Below are 24,691 nucleotides of genomic sequence, written 5' to 3'. Positions count from 1 at the left end.
GGAAAAATTTGTAATTGTTGGGCTCTTAAATCCTAGAATAAGGTACTTCAAGAAGTAGTAAAATTGCAATTAGTGGAAGTATCCAAAGCACTTGCTAGAGATGTAGAAGAGATTCACGCATGAGGCTGAATGCTTGTTAAGATTTTTTCAGCTATGAGAGATGCTTCTATAACTGATTAAAACAAAACCATATGAAATCTAAGCACTATGCTGTGTAAGAATAGAGAAAGAGTAACAGATTGGAATGATTGATGAAATCATTAAGGAGGATTTGATTGAGTCTTTGAAGGATGTACAGGACTTGAATAAGCAAAGATTAAGTGGGCATGGGGATCGCTGTAGATGAGTGTGGTGGGAGAGATAGGAACACCAAGAGAAGGTTCTTCTTCAAGTAGAGGGTTCACAATGGGCAGTAGAGGTATATACAGTTTATGGCAGGGTTGGGACTAGGCCATGCTGGGACAAAAGCAAGAAGGAAGCTACTGTTCACAGTACAGCATCAAGCTGTGAGGGCCTGGAATTTGGCAGTGCTTGTGGAATTGGGAAATAGGAAGGAGAGAGAGGACAATGGTTTTGGATCAAGTTGGTACCAGTTGACAGAACTGGGGAGCATTTGAGAGTGAAATAATAAAGGCGACTTTCTAAAATTCCTCAAAAAATTATTTTATCTTTTTAATTTAAAGCCAGCTAAGGAGTTTGTTTTTCATTTTCTGTCTTGCAACTGTTTTTTCTGTTAGACCCATTTGTTTACTTTTTTCCTTTCTATCTTTACTCTTGCATATACAGTATCCTAAATAGGAGCAAAAGATGAGGACACATTCCCGTTCTTTCTGGCTCTTTGGCCTTAGTAAAAGTTTTCCAGGACAGTTTGAAGGCCATTTAAGCCTCTACGTGGTCCTGGTATCACGTAGGAGAATTATTCTACGGGAAGGCTGTTGTTGCTTTCTGACTTGGGCTTCTGTACCCCATAACTCACCGAAGAGGAATGATGTCAGAGAGGAGTGGTAACCATGTTTGTCTGCTTCCCTGACTTTCTGTAAACTGGTAGATGAACACTAGCCTACAGTTTCACTCGAATTTTCTCCGTTTATGCTTAATTTAAGCAGTAGTGATTTTTTTGTGTGTGTATATGCTAATTTACAATGAATTCTTCTCCACTAAAGAGACCATGTTCTATTTTGTAGCTAAGGGGTACCACTCTTCTCAGTCATGCTTTTCCTCAGATGGTTTATTTGAGTTCATGGCATTATATTCTTCTTTCATGGCTCCTATGAAGATTACAGTCTTTGGTCTCTAAGAAAAAAAATCACTGAGCAAGAATCATGGATTATAATATTTATTTTTATCTCCAGGATTTTGGATGTGTATGTATGTAATGGTGAGCATTAGAATGTTTAATCGTATTTGATTTTTAGTGTTGTTAAATATTCCAAAGGCCATTTTGGTTGGCTTTATGTGGCTTTCTACCATAAAGAGTCCAGTGCCTTAAAGATACTGTGCATTCTTTTCTTTCTTCAATAATTTATCAACTCTGCACTTACTGTCTACAGATTGCACAATTGATTATAAATGAATAATGTATGAAATATTCTTTACCTTCCTTATCTATCCCTAGAGCATGACTGTAAAAGCCTGGCAGTCATAGAAACTTTAAGGATTTCTTCGTATTGATATCTATAAATAACAACCTACTGCTTTTTCTGTGCACGAAGAATGCACTCTCCCACTGTTAGCACTGCCTGTTTAGTGTGGTTTCCAGGTTTCTTATCTATTATTTGCTTCCCCAGTGACACAGTCCTTAAAAGAAAGGGAGGATAAATGTTGCATACTTTGCTTTGGTTATTAGTTTTCGATACAATGAACTGGTTCTCTTATCATCTTTCACTAGTGACTGATTCTTCTTCTTTTCATTTCTTTTTTTTAAATAATACGAATTCATGAAGTTAAACATTTAATCGACATCAATTCATTATAATTATTACTATTATTGTAACTCAAATTGTCACATCTTTAGCCAGTGGGTACCTCTTCAAGTTGGATCCAGAGTCTTTCTGATGTGATTTAAGTTGTCTTTGATAGCTTCCCAAATTGTAGTTGGGAAAACATTAAGTAAAAATCTTTAGGCTTGAATTTGAAATATCATTGTGAACTCATATATGTTTTACCTTTTTAAAAAAAACCATTTTATATATATATATATATATATATATATATATATATATATATATATATATACACACATATTCTTAGTTTTGATCACTGAAAAGGTCTAGCAATGCATATCCCTCAGTATCCACATCATGGTCCTGAAATACAATTTCTTACTAAAATTCATCTGAGCACCAAATCTGGAGAAGAAAATGTGTAAGATTTGGATGTTGGTACCAGCTTATATGTGCCCTTGATTCTTAAGTAAATTTTGCAGGATATAAAATCCTTCACTCACATTTTCTTTCCTTGAGTAATTTCAATGTCTCTGGCATAAAACCTTCTGTTAAAGTCTGATAATAAATTTTATTTTCCTTATAAGTCATCTACCTCATTTTTCTAGATATTCAAAGGATTTTTTTCTGTTTCTTTAAAAATTCTTCTATTATCATGTCACTGTGGGTCATTTTGGATTACTCTTCTCATGTATGAGGTATCTTCTTCCAGTAAATATTTTTAAAACTTTCAAAAATTTTTCAGAAGATTTTTATTTTAATTAAATTTTAGTATTTTTTCTGTTCCCATTGTTTCTGTGTGGATTTCTGTTATCTCTGTTTGATCTTCTTTGTATATCATCATAATTAGCCAACTTCTCTGAGATCCTTTTTATTCTTATTTTTAATTTAAAAAGCCTCTCTTTCCACATTCTGTTTTACTTAATATATTATTGGTTGAGTTTATTTACTCTAGTTAATTATGTTTCTAAAGTGATTTTTTCTTTCTAATTTTTTTCTGAGTTCTAGTACCTCATTTATGAAATTTATTAATTCAAATTTATATTGTTCTTTTCATTCGTGAATCATTTTCTTAATATGCCTTTACTTACTTAGAAATATTTGGTTGCAGTTTTGATGTGCTTTGTGAACATATTTTTCTGACTTACGTTCAGTGACTTTAGGGATCATACTCTGCTCCTTACTGTATTTTAAACTTGTAATAACTTTTTATTGAATTGACCTTGATAATTTTAAGTTGTTAATTTTTATATGAAATAAGTTTTCTTGAAATTTTAAAATGAGGTGTGAGGTTCCAGAAAACTCCTGACTGCATAAAATTCCTCTTCTGTTGCAGTGAGTTATGTTTAAAAATGCAGCCACTTGCTTTCCAGGTTTTCTTAACTTACTCTCACCTTCACTTTGTCTGGACCTTCTCTTTCCTTACTCTCAGGGTGTTATTGTGTCTGCTTTTATGTGGCAGATTCAGAAAGAGTGAAAAACCATGCTACTGCCACCATTTACCAGAATCCCCCAGTTGTAATGGTTTAATTTCATTCATCTCCTTGCTCTACTCAACTTCCCTCCTACTATAAATAGTGTAGTTTTATAATTATAAACTCACATGCTTTATGTTACCCATTTTCTCCAATGTAGCTTGGAACAGCTAGCCAATCCCATTATATTCCTCAGTCAAAAATGTCCTAAGGTAGCAAATACCTGGTCACCTAGAACTTTGCCTTCTACAGCTATTTGATAAGGAATATCTAACAGTAATATTTTGCACATCTTTATTGCTACATTATGTTATATGGACTAACAGTGTTTTCTTTACCATTAGCAATAAAGTAATTAGTGCCATTAAATTAATCAGATTAGAGAACCAGTTCCAGAAACTCAGAACTACACAGAAACAGAGTACTCATCTTTAAAAATCTAGCTGTGTCTCCAGAACCATTTCTGGTAACAAAAACATCTCCAGCTGTCAGGGTTCAAACATGAAATGCAGACCCAGTAGGATACACACTCACACACACACACACACACACACACATCCCCCAAGAGATCTATTGCAAGAAATTGGTTTATGTGATTGTGGTTGCTGTCTAGACAAGTCTGAATCAGTAAGGCAAACCCTTGGGAAGGGCAAGTTGGAGAATTCAGACACACACTAAAATTGCCCTTCATAGGTAGAATTTCTTCTACCTGAGGGAAGCCTCAATTCTGCTCTTAAAACTTTTCAACGGATTGAATTAAGTCTACCAGATTATCTAGGATAATCTACCTCATTTAATGTCAATTAAATACCTTCAACAAATGTCAACAAAGTACTTTCAGAGGAAGACATAGGTTAGTGTTTGAGTGAATACCTGGGGACTGTAGCCTTGCCAACTTGACTCATGAATAGACCATCACAGTCATCAAATATGTTTTTCACTTAGATATTGTTTTGATTATTATCTTCATAATATTGCTATCATCAGGATTTGAAATTAAAATTTTTGGCACAATTATCTCACCTAATACTCTCAACATCATGTTGAATAAGGAGATATAAATTGATATCCCCATTTTTAGATAAAAGATTTGAGAAGTAATGAAAAATTGTGAAGCTGATAAATGGACTTGACAATAAGTATCATCCCCCATCAGGCTGGCTCAGTCTCCTTACTCATGCATTCTTTGTTTGGTTCTTCACATTGGTTATTACCTTCTCCCAACATTGCATAGATTCCTCTGCTTCTTAGGTTAAAACTCCTTTTCTTGTTTAATAGCTGACTTTAATTTTTGTTATACTTGGTTAATGATCCTGATTCTACTACTTTGCTATAGATCTATGCCCAACATATGTTTACCCTGCTTTATATCAGAATTATAATATTTTGGCCCCTATCTTTTTCTGTTTCAAGTATCATTCATCTTGTTCAATCCTTTCATTGCCAAGTCATAAATACTTTGGTGACCTTAGTAGTGCCATTATAGTGTAACTTTTTCCTGGAGGAACACTATTTTCTTACTTAGTGCTTAATCTATTGAATAAATTTAAGTTTCCAATGAATATAAATGAATGTCTCAAAATAGCAACATATTTCTCATTTTAGAAGTTTGTACATTTCTAAAACTTTAATTTTGAGATGATGCCCTTTTGTGTTTCTAAATTTCTTGGATTTAATTGTTCAGTAATAATAATGATCGTGATGATAGCTTTATCATCCCTGTGAGAAAGAAAAAAGGTTGTTATTGGCAGACAAACCCTGATGAGTAAACCTCAGGTCTTTGGGATTAATTTGGTTGGATGGCTGTATGATTGATTTCAACCTCAGAAGTGAGAAGATTTACTTTGGAATTAGATTTGGAAAAAAGGGCATATATTGGCAAATAATATGCAGTCCTCTTAATGTTGTTCAACAAGAATCTAAATACCACATGTAGGAAAACAGTTTCTTTTCAATTTCTCCAACTCAAAGAGGATGGAGAGGTGATATACTATTATGTGCTCAGGAAAGACAGTGAAAACAAATAAAATAACAAATATAATTTGATTTGTTCTTCAAGTCAATAGGTGAAATAATCTTTGCAAGCGTTCTAAGTGCCACATGAATTTAAAATAAATTGGATTAATTTTATTCCTCAAGCTTTGAAAAAAGCTGAAATAAACTGTATCAATATTTTAATGGTACTGCATTGACTTGTAGGATTTCAAGCTGAGAGCAATAAGAAAACCAAAAGCATTATATCACTTAACAGGAAGTCCAGGAAGAAAGGGGCTCTAGGAGTTATTGACACCATTTCAGACATTTGATTAAGAACTGGATCATGGCTTTCTCCTTAACGTGCCATCCTCAGCGTGTGAACTTTCCATCAGATTGGGCTCTCTCATGCTGACATATTAGCTCTTCTAGTTTTAGGCATAACTTGAAGAAAAAGAAAAGGGGACCCACTGAGTCTTCTGTATAAGTGAAGAAACCTCTCTGAAAGTGACTTTGCCTGTTCCTTTTCTATCTCCTTGTACATAATCAGGGTACACACCCATTTTTAGACCTATCATTGTTAGTAGGAATAGGACACCTTTTTTGCTTTCTATCAGTGTATTTCAAGCTATAATATCTTGATGCATAACCTAGGGATCTTGTAAAAATGCAGATTTTGATTCAGTAGGTCTTGAGTGATCTCTAGACTTTGCATTTGTAATAATCTGACAGGTGATCCTGATGCTACTGGTCTGTAGACCACACTTTAAATAGCAAGGAATTTGATTAAATAACCTGGTTATTACAGATGTAGGGAATTATCCAGTATTACCACTACACTACTTTATTCTAGGAACTGAACTTGTCAAATAAATACTGCATGTACCCTGCATGATGAAGCTTACTCAGTTTAATAGAGGAGGAATAATAGGGATTCCAATGATTTGCCCAGGTGGTTTGGTAAGTGACAAGTCTCAGCAACCTATACTGGACACAATGTGGATAAGAAAGCATAACAAGGATCTGGGAAGGGAAGGGAAAGGAATAGAAAAAAGCGAAGTGCTAAGTTATATCCATTGGATCATATAGTATTGTGATTTATATTCCACAGTTTTTCAGAGTTGGGCTATTTGCAATGGAGAATTCATACAAAAATCTCAAAGTTGGATAAGAGCTTGGAAATGAAGAATAAAGTCAGAAAAGTATATACAAACACTGCTGCATGAGAGAAATTTACTATTACTTATTTCCTTCATAGCCCTGCCCGCTCTGCTAAATTGATAGCTTGTAGTCAGGCAAAGACCTATTATTTTGGATTCTAACAGAAATACTTACCATTATTTTTGACTTCTGAATGTACATTTCAACAATTGCTACTTTTAACTGTAATGCATTACTGGAAGCTGAGTAAAGCAATGTCTAGTATAGTGAATTGTATTTTTTATTGATATAAGGCATTGATCAGAACTCAGCAACAAATAATTAATTCATTGGATGAGACCTATTATACAAATGAAAAAGAAAAACCCCAGCTTTGGTTTAGTTAGGGGAAATACTGCTGGATTTTATGTCATCAAACTCTGTTATGAGTTTTAATCCTGGTACTAACAGGCTATATATCACATTTCTAATCTTTCTGGACTATGATTTTCTGATCTTTAAATAGAAATCATTATCACTGTATGTTTGAGACAGCAGCAAACATTATAACATAAAGTACTTAGAGGTGCTTATTAAGTGTTTATTGAAGATGACTCTGAATACTATGACAATAATGTTTATTGTTGTTTTATTTTAAGAAATAAAGAGCACCTAGGTTTCCTGTACTCATTAACTATATAAATAATTTATATCCTATGTAAGCACCTGTTTTGTAGTTGTTAGTATATTAATACACACACAGATATAAGCATAATGTAACATAATCAGCTTTGTGATCTCCTGAGTGGATCCCCTTAAGCAGGCCCCTCAGCAACTCTGAGTTGTGGTATCATTCCAAATAGCTTTGTGTAAATTATCTGATATCTTTGAGATTCTGTATTCATGTAAATTCCTTTTATTATTAATTTTAATTATTATATATTTTGTTACAATTTTTATAAAAGCCTAAGGAAGATTTACATGATTCTTGTCAGTGAATTTAACTCATTTTAACACAGAAGTTGAGTATCTATTAAATAAAAATAATACACATGTGATGCCATGGGAGAAAAATACTATTGAAGTATAACTTGAAACCCTACCTTTAGGATGACTCTAGCACACAAAGAGATAAAAGGACATATACAGTATATATTATAGAATCAATTTAAAGATAGAAAAAACTGTTTGACTTTTTGAGGCACTCTCCATGACAATGTCAGTGAGAGGAGAAAGTGAAGAGTGTATATGAGTTGGTGGAGTATGAAGTTGAGGCAGAGAGGCAAGAGTCAGACTCTATACCTTGAGCCACTGTGTGAATCAACTGGGAATGTCTAGGAGTTGTTTATCTCTTTTGCTCGATAGCATGTATTTTTCATGAGAGCAAATGACTGATTCCAGCCAAAGACAGAGTTCTGGAATGGTTGCAAAGATATAATGCAAAGCCTACATTGGTAATGCATAAACAGTGGAAATAAAAGAATCCAGAATTCTTTCAGGCTAGTGTAACCTTCTTTGAAATGGCTGGCTATGAAAGAAAGGGTCAGAGAGTGAGTTCTTACTGACAATGCAGAGATTTGAAGAAATGAGGGGATTACACGGGCAGCCATGATTTGAGAGAAAGCTGTCATGGCGTAGGCACTTGGATGTCAGAAGGTAGTAAACAAAGCTATTCTTTATCTCTGAGACGAGGGTGAGTTTTGAGATCACTAAAAATATTCACGGGACTGTTGTGGAGAGGATATTTTCATCTGGTAGATAACTGTGCTGGCAGTGATAGTTAGGCATCTAGGAACTCCATACGTTGAGAAGTTGTTATGTTGTTTAGAATAAGAGTCATCTGGAAGTAAGGAACCAGGGTAAGAGTGGCCTTCCCTGAAGAAGGGCGAGGTCATAGAAGAAAACAAACCTTCCTCTGAGAGAAGTTTGGAGGACAGTGACATTATGAGACAAATGCAAATTAGGATCAAAAGATGGAATGATGATTACAGTCATACCTTGCTTTATTGCATTTCACAGATATTGCCTTTTCTTACAAATTGAAGGTTTGTGGCAACCCTGCATCAAGCAATTCTGTTGGCACCGTTTTTCCAATAGCATTTGCTCAGTTCATGTCTCTGTGTCATGTTTTGGTGATATTGGCAATATTTTAAACTTTTTCATTATTATTGTATTTATTGTAGTGATCTGTGGTCAGTGATCTCTGATGTTACTATTGTAGTTGTTTTGTGGAGCCATGAACCATACCCATGTAAGACAGTGAGTTTAGCCTGTGAATGTTGTGTGTCTTCTGACTGCTCCGTCAACCAGCTGTCTGCCGGTCTCTGTCCATCTGCTTGGGCCTCCCTGTTCCCTGAGATACAAAACTGTTGAAATTAGGCCAATTAATAACCCAACAATGGCCTATAAGTGTTCAAGTGAGAGGTAGAGATGCATGTTTCTCATGTGAAATCAAAAGCTAAAAATGATTAAGATTTGTGAGGAAAGAAGATAGGCTGAGAGCTAGGTCTCTTGTCCCAAACAGTTAGCCAAGTTGTGAATGCAAAGGAAAAGTTCTTAAAGGAATTCCAGCAAACATATAATGATAAGAGAAGCAAAACAGCCTTATTGCTGATGTGGAAAAAGTTTCAGTGGGTCTGGATAGAAGATCAAACCAGCCGCTACCTTCCCCTAAGCCAAACCCTAATCCAGAGCAAGGCCCTAACTGTTCAATTCTGTGAAGGCTGAGAGAGGTGAGGAAGCTGCAGGAGAAAAGTTTGAAGCTAGGAGAGGTTGGTTCCTGAGGTTTAAGGCAAGAAGTCATCTCTGCTACAAAAGAGTGCAAGGTGAAGCAGCAAGTGCTAATGTAGCAGCTATAGCAAGGGATCCAGAAGATCAAACTAAAATAATCAATGAAGGTGGCTGCACTAAATGACAGATTTTCAGTGTGGGTGAAACAGCCTTCTATAGGAAAAAGATGCCATCTAGACTTTAATAGCTAAAGAGGGGGAAGTCCATGCCTGGCTTCAAACTTCAAAGGACAAGCTGACTCTCTTGTTAGGGGCTAATGCAGCCGGTACCTTTAAGTTGAGGCCAGTGCTCAGGAACCATTCCAAAACTCCTAGGGCCCTTCCGAATTATGCTAAATCTACTTTGCCGATGCTCTATAAAAGGAACAATAAAGCCTAGGTAACAGGGCATCTGTATACAACATGGTTTATTGGATATTGTAAGCACACTGTTGAAACCTACTATTAAGAAAAAAAAAAAAGACTCCTTTCAAAATATTAGAAAGAACTCTGACAGAGATGTAAAATGAGATTTTATGTTGTTTTCTTGCCTGCTAACATAACACCCATTCTGCAGCACATGAATCAAGGAATAATTTTGACTTTCAAATTATGTAAGAAGTATATTTTGTAAGACTATCACTACCATAGATTCTGGTTCCTAAGAAGAATCTGGGAAAAGTCAACAGAAAATCTTCTGGAAATGGTTCACCACTCTAAATGCCATTAAAAACATTTGTGATTTGTGGGAAAAGTTAAAAATATCAACATTAACAGGGGTTTGGTAGAAATTGATTCCAACTCTCATGAATGGCTTTAAGGGGTTCAAGACTTTAGGGGAGGAAGTAACTGCAGATGTGGTGGAAAGAGCAGGAGAACTGGAATTAGCAGCAGACCCTGAAGATGCAACTGAAATGCTGCAATCTCATGGTGAACCTTGAACAAATGAGGAGTTCCTTTTGATGGATAAAGAAAGAGTGTCTTGCGATGGAAGCTACTTCTGGTGAAGATAATGTGAAAATTGTTGAAATGACAACTAAGGATTTAGAATATCATATATATACATAATTGATGAAACAGCAGCAGAGTTTGAGAGGATTGACTGCTATTTTGAAAGAAAGCTCTGTTGTGGGTAAAATATCGTCAAATAGCATAATATTCTACAGAGAAATCATTCGTCAAAGGAAGAATCCACCAATGAATCAAACCTTATTGTTGTCTTATTTTAAGAAATTGACACAGCCATCCAACCTTATGAACCTCTGTAGTAGAGATGACTTCTTGACTTAAACCTCTTGAACCACCCATCCCTCAGGAACCACCATCCTGATCAGTCAACAGCTATAAAATCTTTTAGAATTAAGACATGTGCATTGTATTTTTAGACATAATGCTATTGTCTAAGTAACAGACTATAATATAGTATAAACATAATTATTATATGCACTGGGGAACCAAAAACTTCATTTGACTTGCTTTATTGCAATATTTGCTCTATTGCAGTTGTCTGGAATCAAACCTGTAATATCTTGGAGATATGCCTGTATTGAAAGGAAAAGGTTGTGAGTACTTAGAATCTTTTCATGAAAGAAGGGTTTTTGAAAGGCCTGGCATTAAAAAGATGTAGGTGTGTTTGTGTGCATGCACAAAGTAATTCAGAAGGCAGGGCGGGCAGCAGGAACTGGGTGGACTTGGAAAAGAACGGAGAGATATAAATGGCAGGGAGAAAGGTGTTGGTAGGTGATCACAACTGGAAGGATAAATTAGAGGGAGACGGAAGTGAGAATTTATGGGGGTGTAAAGAGTGTTTAGTTATGATCAGCCTTCCACTTAGAGAGACTGTATCAATTGATGTGATAATTGAAAAAAATGCAGTCTAAGATTTACGTACATAATCCATTTTTTGTTTATGTGTTTGAAGGAAGAGAGAATTTAGGTGTCATTTTATGGCTTTATATTTTCAGGGCTTTTGAATATAAGCTTCTGTTCCTCTTATTATCCAGGGGAATGATCAGGGATCTTGGTGCAAAAATTATGGAATGGTGGGTAAGGAAAGAATTAACAAAAACTGATTGAATGAGAAATGGTAAAATAATTGAGATATTATGTTCTTAGGTATGTATGTATGTGTTTACATGAACATATATTTATATACTATATAATGTGCACATATATAATTTCAGATTTGAAGAAAAAGTTGATTAAAGATATAGTGAATTTTAAGATTTAAAAATATATTAAAATAATATAGCAATCCCTTAATTTTTATTGTTTTAAAGAACACCATGTATTTCAAACATACAAAAAATTCCAGAAGACAGTAAGATGATCACTGGTAACCCATCACTGTAATTAAACAAGTTAACATTCTGCATTTTTATCTCATAGTTTTTGTTGAGGATTTTAAAAAACATATTTAAACATGTGTATATGTATTTTAAGTAAGTGGAATGCTAGAGCATGGTGAATACTGGCTTGTGATTGCTGATTGTTAATTTTTCAGTAGTTTGTGTAGTTTAACTGCAACATTGTATTTTATTGAATGGATAAATCTCAGTCTATCCAATAATCAATAATATTTGGATCTCTCCCATATTAAACTTTAAAAAATGATTCTGAATTTAACATTCTTAATCATATCTTCTTGATGACATATGAAAGTGATTCAAATACAGAAATGTGGAAGTGGGATTTCTGGGTCCTAAAGTTTATATACATCTTTAACTTTACTAAATGGTAGCAAATTATTTTCTAAAATGAATCTAACAGTTTACACTATGTTAGTAACTTTAGGGTTTTGTTTTCCATGGCTAGTAGTATGAAATGATATTTCAAGTAGTGTGCAAATATACCAGTGATACTAAACATTTCACCAATAAGAAATGAGATTGAGGATCGTGACCAATTATTTCTTATAGTTGTGCCTCTTCTTTTTCCTTTGTGTTCTCTATGACCTACTGAATTTATAAAATTTAGGTTGGGGGTCTCTTTATGTGGTTATTAAATACACATTTTTCTCTTGTTAAATAGCCTGTCCAGATTTTGATAAGATTGTTGGTCATTTTTCTTATTGAGCCACAGATCTTTACATTCATTACCTGGCTATTTATCTTTTGATGGTTATTTCCATGACAAATAATCACAGTTTACGGCTTGTTTTTTTCACCAAATTTATGATGTCTTTCAATATACAGAAGTTATACATTTTATTGTGGTTGAATTTTTCAGTGATTTCTTTTACAGTTTACATTTACTGGTCTTGTGTGAGGCACCTGATGTACATAGGATTTCCAGTATTTCACTTGAAAGTTGACAGATATGCTTTTATCTTTGATTACTTCTTTTAAATGGTATACATTTGCTGTCATTAATGCTGAAGAGATGAAAGTTTACAGAGATTTTCATTTGACTCTATTCATGAATATTTTATTTGCATCCTGTGATTCATCACATGCTACACATTTAGAATATTAAGATGCATTAGGAATGGTCTTGGTCTTCTGATGGGGACAAATCTATTACAGAACATGCAGTGTAGTAAAAGGTCTAAAAGAAGCACATACATATATGTACTTTGGAAGAAGGGGCCAGTGAATCATTTGCCATGGAGACAATAACTGTCCTGTTCATTCATATACTTTTAACTAATAGCAATTTTATAGAAAATTGAGATTACTACCATAGTGTCCACCACCTAAAGGATACCAATATTTGTTTACATAATTTTCCTGATGGAATGACAATGGTGAAAATTTGTGAGGCTATATAGGTATTTTCCTCCTAATTTAGCAACAGGATTAAAATTTATCATAGATATTGATTACTAAGATGTTTTAGATTTGTGGAAATGTTAAGAATCTGTTTCTTAAAGATTGGTTTCTGTTTGCAGAGACGAAATGGAGAAGATATACCAGTAGCCCAGACTAAGAACATCAATCACAGAAGATTTGCTGCTTCCTTTAGATTGCAAGAAGTGACAAAAACTGACCAGGATTTGTATCGCTGTGTAACTCAGTCAGAACGAGGTTCTGGTGTGTCCAATTTTGCTCAGCTTATTGTGAGAGGTAAAGTTGCTTTCACTTCTGAAATTGTATGGCTTTACTAGAACAAAAGCAACTTTGTATATATTTGGATTGATTTTTAATTCCAGTGCTTTTCATCTCCAGTCACTAAAATAATCATAGCATTAATTTCTGATACTGCCTTAAGATGAAATTAAGACTGTGGTTGCATAGTTAGTTTTCAACAAGTTTTTCCATCAAAAGATATCTATTTTAAAAAGCTCTAATAAGGCTAACCATATAAAGCACTTCATTCCACATTGCCATCACCTAGTTTGAATTTTAATTTTAGATTCATTTCTCTGTTTAAAGCAGTTGTTACTTTTGCTGTTCAAAGCCTGTGGCAGTGAGGTCAAGGCCACAGTTTCCCCAGGTAGACCTGTAAATTTTGCCAATGTGAAAACCCAGTGGTGGATGTTCAGTTCTGGCCCCCTATAGAATTATAGTAAGTTAGACTTGGTAAGAGGTCCTCATTAGTATCTTGGATACTAAGTTTACTAGGGCAATGTGAGGGATTATCACATATCATTACATAGCTGAGGTGAATACTGGAAAAGCAAGCACAAATGCACAATGTATTACATTTACTCAATATTTGCTGAGTTCCGTACACTGTTCCAGGTGGTGAAGATACAATGTAAGTAGAATACAAAGTCCCTGCTCATATAGAACCTAACACTGAAATATGCTATATGGAAAGATTAAAAATGTATCAAGTCATAGTACCTGTTATAAAGGAGAACAAAAACACAAAATGACAGGGATTGATGGTGTAGTTAAGGTCACTTTATGATGTCTTTCAACACAGAAGTTATGTCTCTTTGAGAGGTGACAGTTGAGCTGAAATCTCAAAAAAATTAGGAATCTATTTTCCACATGGAAATTTCAAGAGAATGCAACTCTGCTGAGTAGACTCAAGCATCAGTCAATAATGACATGAACGAAAATAATTACAGACTATGTAAGTCTCTTCACAGAGAAGTTTGGGATATCCTATCAAAAATATTTAAACTGGGCTGAGATTTGTCAAAGGTGCCAGGGAAAACCTTTGTAAGTTTTCTTTGAGATAGGATCCAAAGGTTGAGAAAAAGTTGCCCAGGTGAAGGCGGGGTGGATGTGGGGGCAGGGGTAAGAGAAAGAAGTGCCAGTAGGCGGAGAGTGAGGCATGTGTCTTGTCCAGAGGCTGAAAGAGGAGTATGAGGCATATCCATACTGAAGTTAATACATTTTGTTATGCTTGCCATCAACTATCTTTTTACATATATTATTTCATTTTAAGATGTACTTGATCTTAATACTTTTACCTTTAATACTTTTGAGAAGAAAATTGCAATTCAGATTGTTTGATAATTGCCCAGAGTCGCAAAAATCTAATAATTGACTGAACCAGAATTTAACCCCATGTTTCTTGACTCCTCCTGATGCTGGGTTCCTTCTTTCCCACCACAGCTTTATCTCACATTAACATTATTAAATAATGCTACTAACCACTTGTAATGCTTTTATCTTGAGATATTTTATAGCTCATCAAAAAAAATTTATCTTTCTAGACTGGGTATGACTCTCTTTTAAATAAACTTCTCTCATGTTTCCAGAGTCAGCTCGTATCACTTGCTTAAATTCATGAAATCACAGCCCCTGTTAATTGGATAATAAGAAAATATGATAATATTTGACTCCAGTGCTCAGTTAGAAGGATTAAATTATTTTGTGTCCATACATGCCTGTATAGCCATCTTTGCGGAGTGCTGTTCAGCATCTTTCTCTCCTGAAGGCCTTAAGGTGCCCTTGGGTAATTTTCAGTGATTGGTATGCTACATACAGATCCAGGGAGGTGGGTGAGCTCTTGAGTCATCACCATGCTCACTGTATCTGCCTAGTACCGAACGTGCATTCATGATATCCAGCCACTGAATGAGGTGGTGGCTTTTAATAGTCTACCTAGAGTGCTTTTCAGTATCTTACAGTTATTTATACATAATTAATATATATGTTTTTTGAGGAAGTGGCCCTGTAATGTAATTATCAGTTTATAAAAGGTAGACTTGAAACTTTTATCCAGGTGTTCCCTTTAAAGATATATTTCCCTCTTTCATATAGCTGTTTCATGCTTATTTATTTAAAGAGTAATTTATTTCAGCATTACTAGATCTCCTCTGTTTATCTGAATTGAAAAGTAGATTTTGTTATTTCATTGAAACGTGGTCTTTATGTGGAAAAGACTGCCTTATGGCTGTTCTAGGAGCGTTACTTGTGGAATAAATAATAATTTCAATATGATTTATAAAAGGAGAATGAATTTCATAGGAAGTTATGACTTTTTTTTCCCTTCCTGAAAGTCCTGCCATTTAACCTCTGTCTGATTTTAGATGTTATATTGTACCAGTTGAGTAAAAATATGATGGTGCTTTGAATGTGTTATCCAGTCTGCTAACATTTTAAAAACATAATTGGAGAGTTTTGACAGTTGTATTTTTATTTTCAACATATTTTAGTTTGTTACATATCCAATACTTATAGGTGAAACTTGATACTTTATTTAAAAACTAAATAGAGCAATAACTCTTCTTGTTTGTCCAGAGAACCACCAAATAAATATTGCTAACCAACAGACACACCCTTCTGGGTCAGCTGTCCTGGTGTGGAAACAGTGCTGAGAATTAACTATGGTGGCAGGTCCTGTCTTTAACTGGTACTTTCAAAACTGACATCCTATTACTCAAATACAAAAGATGGTAATTTTAAAGGAAATTTTGGGGGCAGTGATATGAATAGGCTTTAATATGAGCTGGCATAGTATTGCCTGCTGTCAAAAATGACCCAAGGATAAGAGTTTATTCGTGCATTTTCTCTTACACTGAAAGTGACAGGGCATGCTTGAGGCTCTCTTGTTGCTGTTTGTTACAAATGAAAATTTCACTGCAGAATTCTCATGTTGAAGGATATTGATCTCTGTGTTCCCACAGCCAGAGGGAGCAAAAAAAAAAAAAAAAAAAAACCCAGTATGCTGAAAGAGAATTTACGTTGTCATGACTTTAGCATCGCTTCCAGATCATTTTGAGTAATGATAATGTCTTGAGCTTATGGAAGCCAATCTTTATCGACAAAAAGTTTTTACAGAGATGAGATCAAGAGCAGATGTTTTTGCTCAATGTTTCTACAAAATTGAAGTGTACAAAATGTGAAATACAGGCTGAAATGGTGTTTACAAGCTTCAAACTTAAAGTGCCAACTTTATAGTCTAAGTTATTTTATAGACTCTCATTCTTTACCTCATTTGCAGTCTTCTTTCTTTTCCACCTGTCTGAATCAAAGACCCACATATATTTCTAACCAACTGGCCCATAATAAACTTGTATAAAATTCTCTGATTGTTTTAAGTGACAATTTCTATTTCCAGTTATTATATTTTTCTTTTAATTTTTTATTAATGTATGATTGATATGCACTCTTATGAAGGTTTCACATGAAAAACAATGTGGTTACTACATTCACCCATATTATCAAGTCCCCACCCACACCCCAATGCAGTCACTGTCCATCAGTGCAGCAAGATGCCTTCAGGTCCACTGTGTGCCTTCTCTGTGCTACAGTGTTCTCCCAATGATCCCCCACACCATATGTACTAAACATAATACCCCTCAGTCCCCTTCTCCCTCCCTCCCCATCCGCCCTCCGGCACCGCTCCCCTGTGGTAACCACTGGTTCATTCTTGGAGTCTCCGAGTCTGCTGCCATTTTGTTCCTTCAGTTTTGCTTCATTGTTTTACTCCACAAATGAGGGAAATCATTTGGCACTTGTCTTTCTCTGCCTGGCTTATTTCACTGAGCATAATGTCCTCCAGCTCCATCCATGTTGTTGCAAATGGTAGGATTTGTTTCTTTCTTATGGCTGAATAGTATTCCATTGTGTATATGTATCGCATCTTCAAATTATAATGTCAACAATTGGCCAGTATCCAAAAGCTCTGGACTTAAAAAGTATTTAGTTAATTTTTTTTTTCATTTATTCCTAATGAATACCAGGGACCTCTTGCTGTAAAGTGGGGTGACAGTCAACTTATTTGCCTAACTTATTACTCAGTGTAGGTCGACCTGTAAAATAAATTTTGGTGTTTAAAAACAAGGAATTTGGATTGTTGATACCTCCCTTAGTAAGACAGCATGAAGTAGCTTAAAAATAAGGGTATATTGATTTTTGTAACTGCAAGGTATAGAGATGGGCTTCTGGGTTGATTCATTTAGTCATGAAGGATCCAGGTTCTTTCCAGTTATTCACTCTGTAGTCCATGGTTTTGGCTTGTATCCTAAGCCAGGGTCTCCATATGGTCACAAGATAACAATATGGCTATATACTTCTTTTATCTCATCCAATGGACAGAGAGGTTACTCCCTCCCACAGGTATCAAATTGCATGGCTGCAAATGGAGAGACAACTAGAAGGCCCATCAGAGAACATTTGTACATTATACATGGGACTCCAGAGTACAAAGAATGTTATTCAGAGGGGAGTTATTCATTCTATTTAGGTAAGAAAGGAATTGAGCAAATCCTTCAAAAGAAGTTAAAAATTAACCTTTACGGACATACAGTTTGGAATTTGGTAATGTGGAAGACTAGTGCTGTCATATAAATCAGGTAATAGTACTGAGTGGGATCATAGCTTTTTTGAAGAGCAACCTGTTGATGGAATCACTTGCCTAGTACTGGTTTACCCACTACTAACGTGTGAGGAGGGAAGGAAGTCCAAACTAAGAGTGGGCTTGCATTTGAACTTTACAGGTCCTGATGTTATTGTAATTATTTGTAGTCTGCATCCCATCAGAGCCTGTCTAGTTAGTTCATCTTTGTTTGCTGCAGCTCCTAGCATATTTAGAGAAAGACAATCAATACTTTTCTAAAAGTTAACCAAAGAAATTGTTTGGTTGAAGCCCCAGTGGTGGAGCTGATCCTAAAAGATGAACAGAACAAGTGATGGACCACATTCGCCACTCACTTACAGATGGAATGAAGATTGCTCGCATACGGGAAAGATGATAGCAGTTGTTTTCTGTAGTGTCTGAACCAGTCTCTTTCCTTTCTCATATGAACTAAAAAGGATGACTTTAAGTTCAGCATGAAATTTTTTCACTTGAAAAATAATCTTAATTCAACCAATAGGTTATAGTCTAGTCTATTTGTACATACTAGTTAAAATTCAGGTCTGGATATTTCATTTTAATGTTTTTACCTTAGAAGCAAGGAGACTTGGGAAGTGGAAAACACAACATAGTAATATTTTTGTTAGTTGGTGGTTAAAGGCCATGGAAATGTCTAGATTGGGTCCTTCAGCATTCTGCTCAATACCACATGCTATTGATTTTTAACTAGTTTTCATGGCATAGCTGTCAGACTCATGAATTTATATAAAAATCCTTTTACTTAATGCTGACTTGAAGATCCCTTTTCTTTGCTTCTATTGTGAAAACTAGTTAACCTGACAGAATACTGGGAGTTATCTGGGAGAATTCAATTAAAATCTGACCTATAATGACAGTCTAAGAACACAGATCTACCACGTACTAATTTTCCCCAACTGTCCCACCATAGTTAGGAAAGCACATGCAGTCAGTCAAGGTTTACGAAATGTCTCAAATTTGGAGGAGACTGCAAATATTGCATGTCTAAAAATTATACTTTGCTACCCTTGAATATGATAAAAGAAACATGTAGAGTGTCCTCTCATTTATAGTAGCTACTTGTAATTCAGGTGATTCAGTGTACAAGATGTCTGGTACATTTTTAAACCCTCAATAAGCAAAAGGATACTAGATGTCCTTATTTCCGATAACGTATTGTTACTGAAACTCTGTTCCATTACGCTTGTACACCATTATTCCAAATAGTTTTTCCTATTAATTTTCTCCTGCTGGAGTTTTCTGATGCTATTTAATGAAAATGGTGGAGTGTAGCATTTGTATTGTCTGAGTGATTACTTTCATGTTTCTTATTGTCTGTGTTTGTTTTCAAAATAAAAACAGTAAGAGTTCTTTCCCAAAGGATTTCTGAGTGTTTTTCCTAAGTGAGATTCAGGTGTAGAACTCTACCTAACGTTTAGCAGTACAAGTGCTGGTCACTGTGTTTTGGAGTGAATCTTTGAGGAACCTGCTTTTGTTGGAGCTTACCTCTTAAGAATTCGAGAACGATCAAAGAGAAAGCAGAATGATTTGCATGCCAAAGAATTCTTTCTGTTGTACTCCAGGGAATTTGATTTTGGAGCATTGAGAGTAGGTCTGTACTTTCTCTCTGACCCTCTCAATTCTGTTTTCTCTTTGTGTTTGTGATAAATGTAATTTGAGTCCATTTCTTCCAGGACTTATATCAACTTCACAGTCTAACAGTGTCTTTATAATTTATATTCCCCTACTTGCTCACTATTTTTCTTTCCCTCCCCCAAACCAGAAGGAAGCAATGAAGTCAATTTGCAACTTTATTGGAAAAGCAGCTAGCAGCCTTTATTGAGTACTTAAAATGGTAAATAATAGGCACCAAGAAATTACAAAGAAAACGTCAGTTCTCAAGCAATTTATAATTTAATTTATTTTATAGGGAAATGTGGAATTATTAAATATTTTGGCACAGTTTTTACTTAGATTTTGGTCACATTTGTAATTCTATAAGAAAAGAATAAGATCCCCTATCAAGTAAAAAATACCCTATCAAAGGAACTAGTCCATTAAAACCCTTTATTAGGCACTAATCTCGTAAATAATGTAGTACTGTAAGAGTCTTAAAGTATGTTAATTTAACAGAAGTCCTATAGCCGACAGATTGAAATCAATCAGCTAGAGAGAGAGAAATTCATAGTTTTAGAGGTACAATGAATAACGATGGCTATGTAAGTACTCTGGGGGGAACATCAGTCGTAACTCTCGAGTCTTCTTCACTCCCCCACCACTTCGTCTTTTAAAAAATCAGTAATAGTAGGCTTCCTTGCTAGACTGTTGGCTGTATTTTGGTGTTTAGCTTCTGCAGTTAGCATGAACTATTTGCCACTTAGATGTTCACATCTTAAAAAAAGAAACTAGCTAATAAACCTACTGCTTACTAGTAAAATGCCGTCAGGAACCTGTCGTACTAGAGTACAAACTAAGAAACACACCGAAAACAGAAAACAATCATAAAATATTAAGTAGAAGTCAAATGGTATAGGTAAGTCAGTGAAAACTAAATTGTTCAATGAAATTTATTACCGCAGAAAGCACTTTCTTTTGTATCTAGGTTAGTATTGTGTTCCCTTTTCTAAGAAATAGTCTAATAAGAATTAAAAACAATAGTAATGTCAGAACAAATAAGCATCGGTAAACATTTGTATTTTGTTAGTCCTCAGCATGGATTGTGTTTAGTTCATAGTTATTTGTATTCAAAAAGAAAAAGCTGTACTAAAATTTTAAAAGTGAGGATTTAGGGACTAATGACTAGACGGACACTCAATAATTGTGGCAAAATATGGGCAGCTTTCTCAATGTATAAATCCACACCCACCTTTTTCTAAGCTCTCTTTTGGAGAAGTGGCCCACACGTGTTCCCATGTCTTACCAGGGATTGGAGCAGGGAGACTTAAATTTAGGATATAGTTTGGGAGTTTACTTTTTTGGGGAGTTTTACTGTTCATTTTATGCTTTCTGAGCTCTTCACTAAGAAAACACTTTGTTGTTTTTCTGTATTATGGCACAACTGGGAAGCAAACTTAGTTGTGATGGCACAGAATCTGTCGTTGTTTTAAAAGAAACAAAGGAACAAGTTGCTGAACCCTGGTTAGGAAGAAATTTTTACCCACGTGTCAGTCCGGGGAGAGGAAATCCCGGGGCAAAATACCTCTAAAAAGCCAAAATCAGTCAAAGGGAGAAATAAAGTTTAAAAACCGTTTATTGCTCACAAACTGCAGTCCGGCCGTCTTCTCTGCCCCAGCAGCAACCACAGCGGCCCTCTCCCCTCACCTCTCAGGTATAGATAAGCCCTCTGTTGCCCAGGTAATCATCCACTGATATGGAGATGATATGAAATTTATTACCACCCCTTTTCTCCACCCCTGAGGAAAGATGCAAATGCACTAAAGCCATACTTCTTTCCACCTCTGAATGCCTTTTGATATGCAGATATACCAAAGCCAGGCGAGATATTCTGGAAATGTTCCAATTTTACCCACACACGTCATTTCCATTATCCAAATTGCCACTGTGGTTTTCTTTCATCTTCATATACATATAGAGGAAACTGTTGCTCCTCTCAGGCTGCCATGTCATCCCTGTAACAGCTTCTCTTCACCCTAAGGGAAGAAAAAAAAAATCACAGCCCTTTCCTGCTACAAAAGACCTTCAAAGGGTTATCCACTGAATACCACTCAAAATTTCTTTTCATTCACCTTCTTCCTTCATCCACAGCAGGCACACCAACTCTTCCAACATACTCCTGCCCTAGGGCTCTTAGACTTGCTGTTCCCTCCACCTGTACTTCGTTTTTCTCAAATGTATGCATGCTTTCACATTCTTATCTTGTTCAGGTTTCTTCTCAATTTTTTCCAAAATACCAAAGTGATAGCTATTTTCTACTATAGAAGAGCATTCATTGGTTTTGTTTTACAATGTTTTCTCCAAAGTCATTTAGCTCTAAGTTTCCAAAATACCTTTACGTAATGCTTACAGTCGGCATGTGCAGAACAAATACTTGCACAAGATGATGTCTCAAAAATTTTTAGATTTTTGGGTAAGATATACAGCACATAGAAATATGAATGCTCATTGACTGCCTCCTTCATTTGTCAGAATTTTATCGCCTGTTCTGAAAGAGCCCAGCACCTTCCTTGCCTTCACTGCTGTGGGGTACACTGCAATATTTACAGAAACCCCTGTGCATATCAACAGGTTTTTCTTCCCTCAGCCTCCCAGGCAAGGGATGGAGAGAGGCTGTTCTCTCCTCCCCTCTGTTGCGTAATTGGTCCGGCGCCTGTTATTCTCAGGGCATCCGTCTGCGGAGTGTCTCCCGGGAAGGGTGGGTGGAGAGGAAACCATGGGCAGGGCTGGGAGAGAGTTGGGGGCGGAGCGGCGACTAGAGGGAACCAGCGGAGCCAGGCCTTCTGTGAGCAATGAAAGGGTTTCTCCCAATATAGCTTTTCCCTTGACTCATTTCGGTCACACAAGTTTAGGGAAACACGCTTTCCTCGGAGCTAGAACTGCCATCTCCTTTAACCATATCACAATCTTCTTTGTTCTGTGCTAACAAAAACCCTCCTCACTGGTCTTGGTGTATCAACGCTTGCTTTCTCCATAGGTCTTCGCACAGCAGCCAGGCTGACCACGTTTCCAGAGTAAGTCAGAGAGTGCCACACTGATTCTGATGGCTTCTTGTCGGTGCATTATAAATTCCAGGTGTTTCATCTGAATCTGGAATTTGCCCTGGCTGCATCTGGCTCTGCCAACCTCTCAATCCTTCATGAGGCTCTCCTTTGCACACCAGACTCAGTCTACAGCGCTGGCTTTCTTTCACTTGCTTTCATGTACCACACTCTCGTCTACCTTGCTTTTGGTTCTTTCTTCCTGCAGTGCTTCCTCACCAGTTTTCAAATCCCTTCCGTCTGCCTCCACTGCACACTGACACAGCGGAGGACTACGCCCTTTTGCTCCCTTGGTATTGTGTCTCTGTAGCCGCCATTGTGGCTGACAGCCAGCAGATATAATCAAATAATTTTTGTCAAAGAAACAAAAAGCACAGGGAAGGCATGGACTTAATTCTTAGAGCAGAGGACAGCCTCACTGCTGCCTTTGGTAGTCAGGAGATGCGCTGAGGAGGGGTAGTTTCATCTTACCATTGATGGATGGATAGGATTTGGATAGTTGAAGAGAAGTAAAGGACATTCCCAGCAGAGGGCATGGCATGGGCAAATACATGCTCTTATGGACTAATATTAAATATTGAGTATAGTGCAGTGTTTTCTAGGGGAGAAATCTGGGATGAACCTGAAAGTGCACGTTGAGGTCTAATCCTGATGGAATGTGAATACCAACCTAAGCAGTAGAAATTTATTTTGTAATTTGATTTGGGTACTTTGGGGAGTTTGGGAGTAAGTTATTCATGTATTCATATCTGTCTCAGAAAATCAGGATAGGAAACAATCTAGAGAATGATCAATTTGCTGAGAGTATGTTCAGGAGGCTCTAAAAATCATAAACCCTTTAGCTGGTGAGGCATCCTTGAGGAGCTTGTGGTGGAAAGAGTGAGTCAAACACTGTTCAGAGCATTGTAGGAAGACAGGAGAAGAATCTGGATGAAATCTGGTATTATGGATGGAAATTTGGGAGACTCGTAGAAGAACTTATTTAACAGCATAAATAGTAACTTCAATTGTAAACTTTTGGTTGGAATTCTAGAGAGTTTTAAAATCTTTAGGAATGCAGAAATGACTTCAGTTAACTGTAGCGTATTAAGTAGGGATTCATTGCAATATGAATTTAGCAATAGGTACTTAGTGCATACAAATGCTTTTGTGTTTTGTAAGCTTCCATTCTATAGTCTTTGCTAATATTGTTACAGTATTTCATGTTGTTAAACTTAGGATAAAAGCAGATGTATTGAAGTAAATAGAAAATTTAGAAAGAGAAACCTGACATAAATATAGTGATTTTTTTTTCTTTCTGAATTATCCAAATATAAAGACACATGGAAGGTTTATCAGGTGTAGATATTTTTTCCTCTGCAGCTTCAGGTAGGTTTCTGGTTGGATATGAGGCTAAGTGAAAATCTTTTTCCTTTTTTTTGTAAAAACTTTTTATTTTGTAGAAATAAGGCAGTCTTTCTAAAGACTTCACTTTCTCTGCTCTTCAGAATTTGATTGCCCCTGATAATAATGCTCCTAGACATGTCTTTTTCTTACATCAATTTTTTAAAGCTTTAAAGAAGGAGGGAGATTTTCTTTCTAAGGTTTTGGGTCAACAGAATTTCTCAGTCCTCAAAGAATGTCATTCACTGCAGTGGGCGGTTTAAAAATATTTACTTAAGGATAGATAGAGAGTTCCTACCTGCCATAATTTTGCTGTTAAAACCCCCACTAGGTTTGACATTTCTTTGTATTGTGCAGTATTGTTAAAAAGCAGTTACTATGACCAGACTGGTTGATGCATGGTAATAATGAAAAGCAGGGTGTTTGGGATTCAGCATAGATGGTAGAAATGAAAGATGTCAGCAAAGCCATATATTAAAGAGAATTTGAATTGGAAACCGAATCCCAATCTGCCACTGGGAACATTTTGATCATTTTGATTTATTAAACTTTTATAACAGCATTCAGATAGAGTG

At 35.9% G+C, this 24,691-nt stretch overlaps 1 protein-coding gene across 12 annotated transcripts in view; it reads left to right on the top strand.

The window, feature by feature from the left end:
- Nucleotides 1-24,691, top strand: part of PTPRK (protein tyrosine phosphatase receptor type K) — a 552,018-nt gene that overhangs the window by 286,495 nt on the left and 240,832 nt on the right. For all 12 annotated transcript variants that reach the window (XM_073219592.1, XM_073219587.1, XM_073219589.1 and 9 more), the window contains one exon: nucleotides 13,190-13,364. In XM_073219592.1, coding sequence (XP_073075693.1) covers nucleotides 13,190-13,364 — 175 coding nt within the window. The remainder of the gene's footprint in view (nucleotides 1-13,189; nucleotides 13,365-24,691) is intronic.

The sequence above is a fragment of the Manis javanica genome, chromosome 13 (genome assembly GCF_040802235.1).
Source record: "Manis javanica isolate MJ-LG chromosome 13, MJ_LKY, whole genome shotgun sequence".
In the NCBI taxonomy this organism is placed as follows: domain Eukaryota; kingdom Metazoa; phylum Chordata; class Mammalia; order Pholidota; family Manidae; genus Manis; species Manis javanica.
Note: the sequence above shows the minus strand (reverse complement) of the source record. Positions and strands in the feature narration are given on the sequence as shown.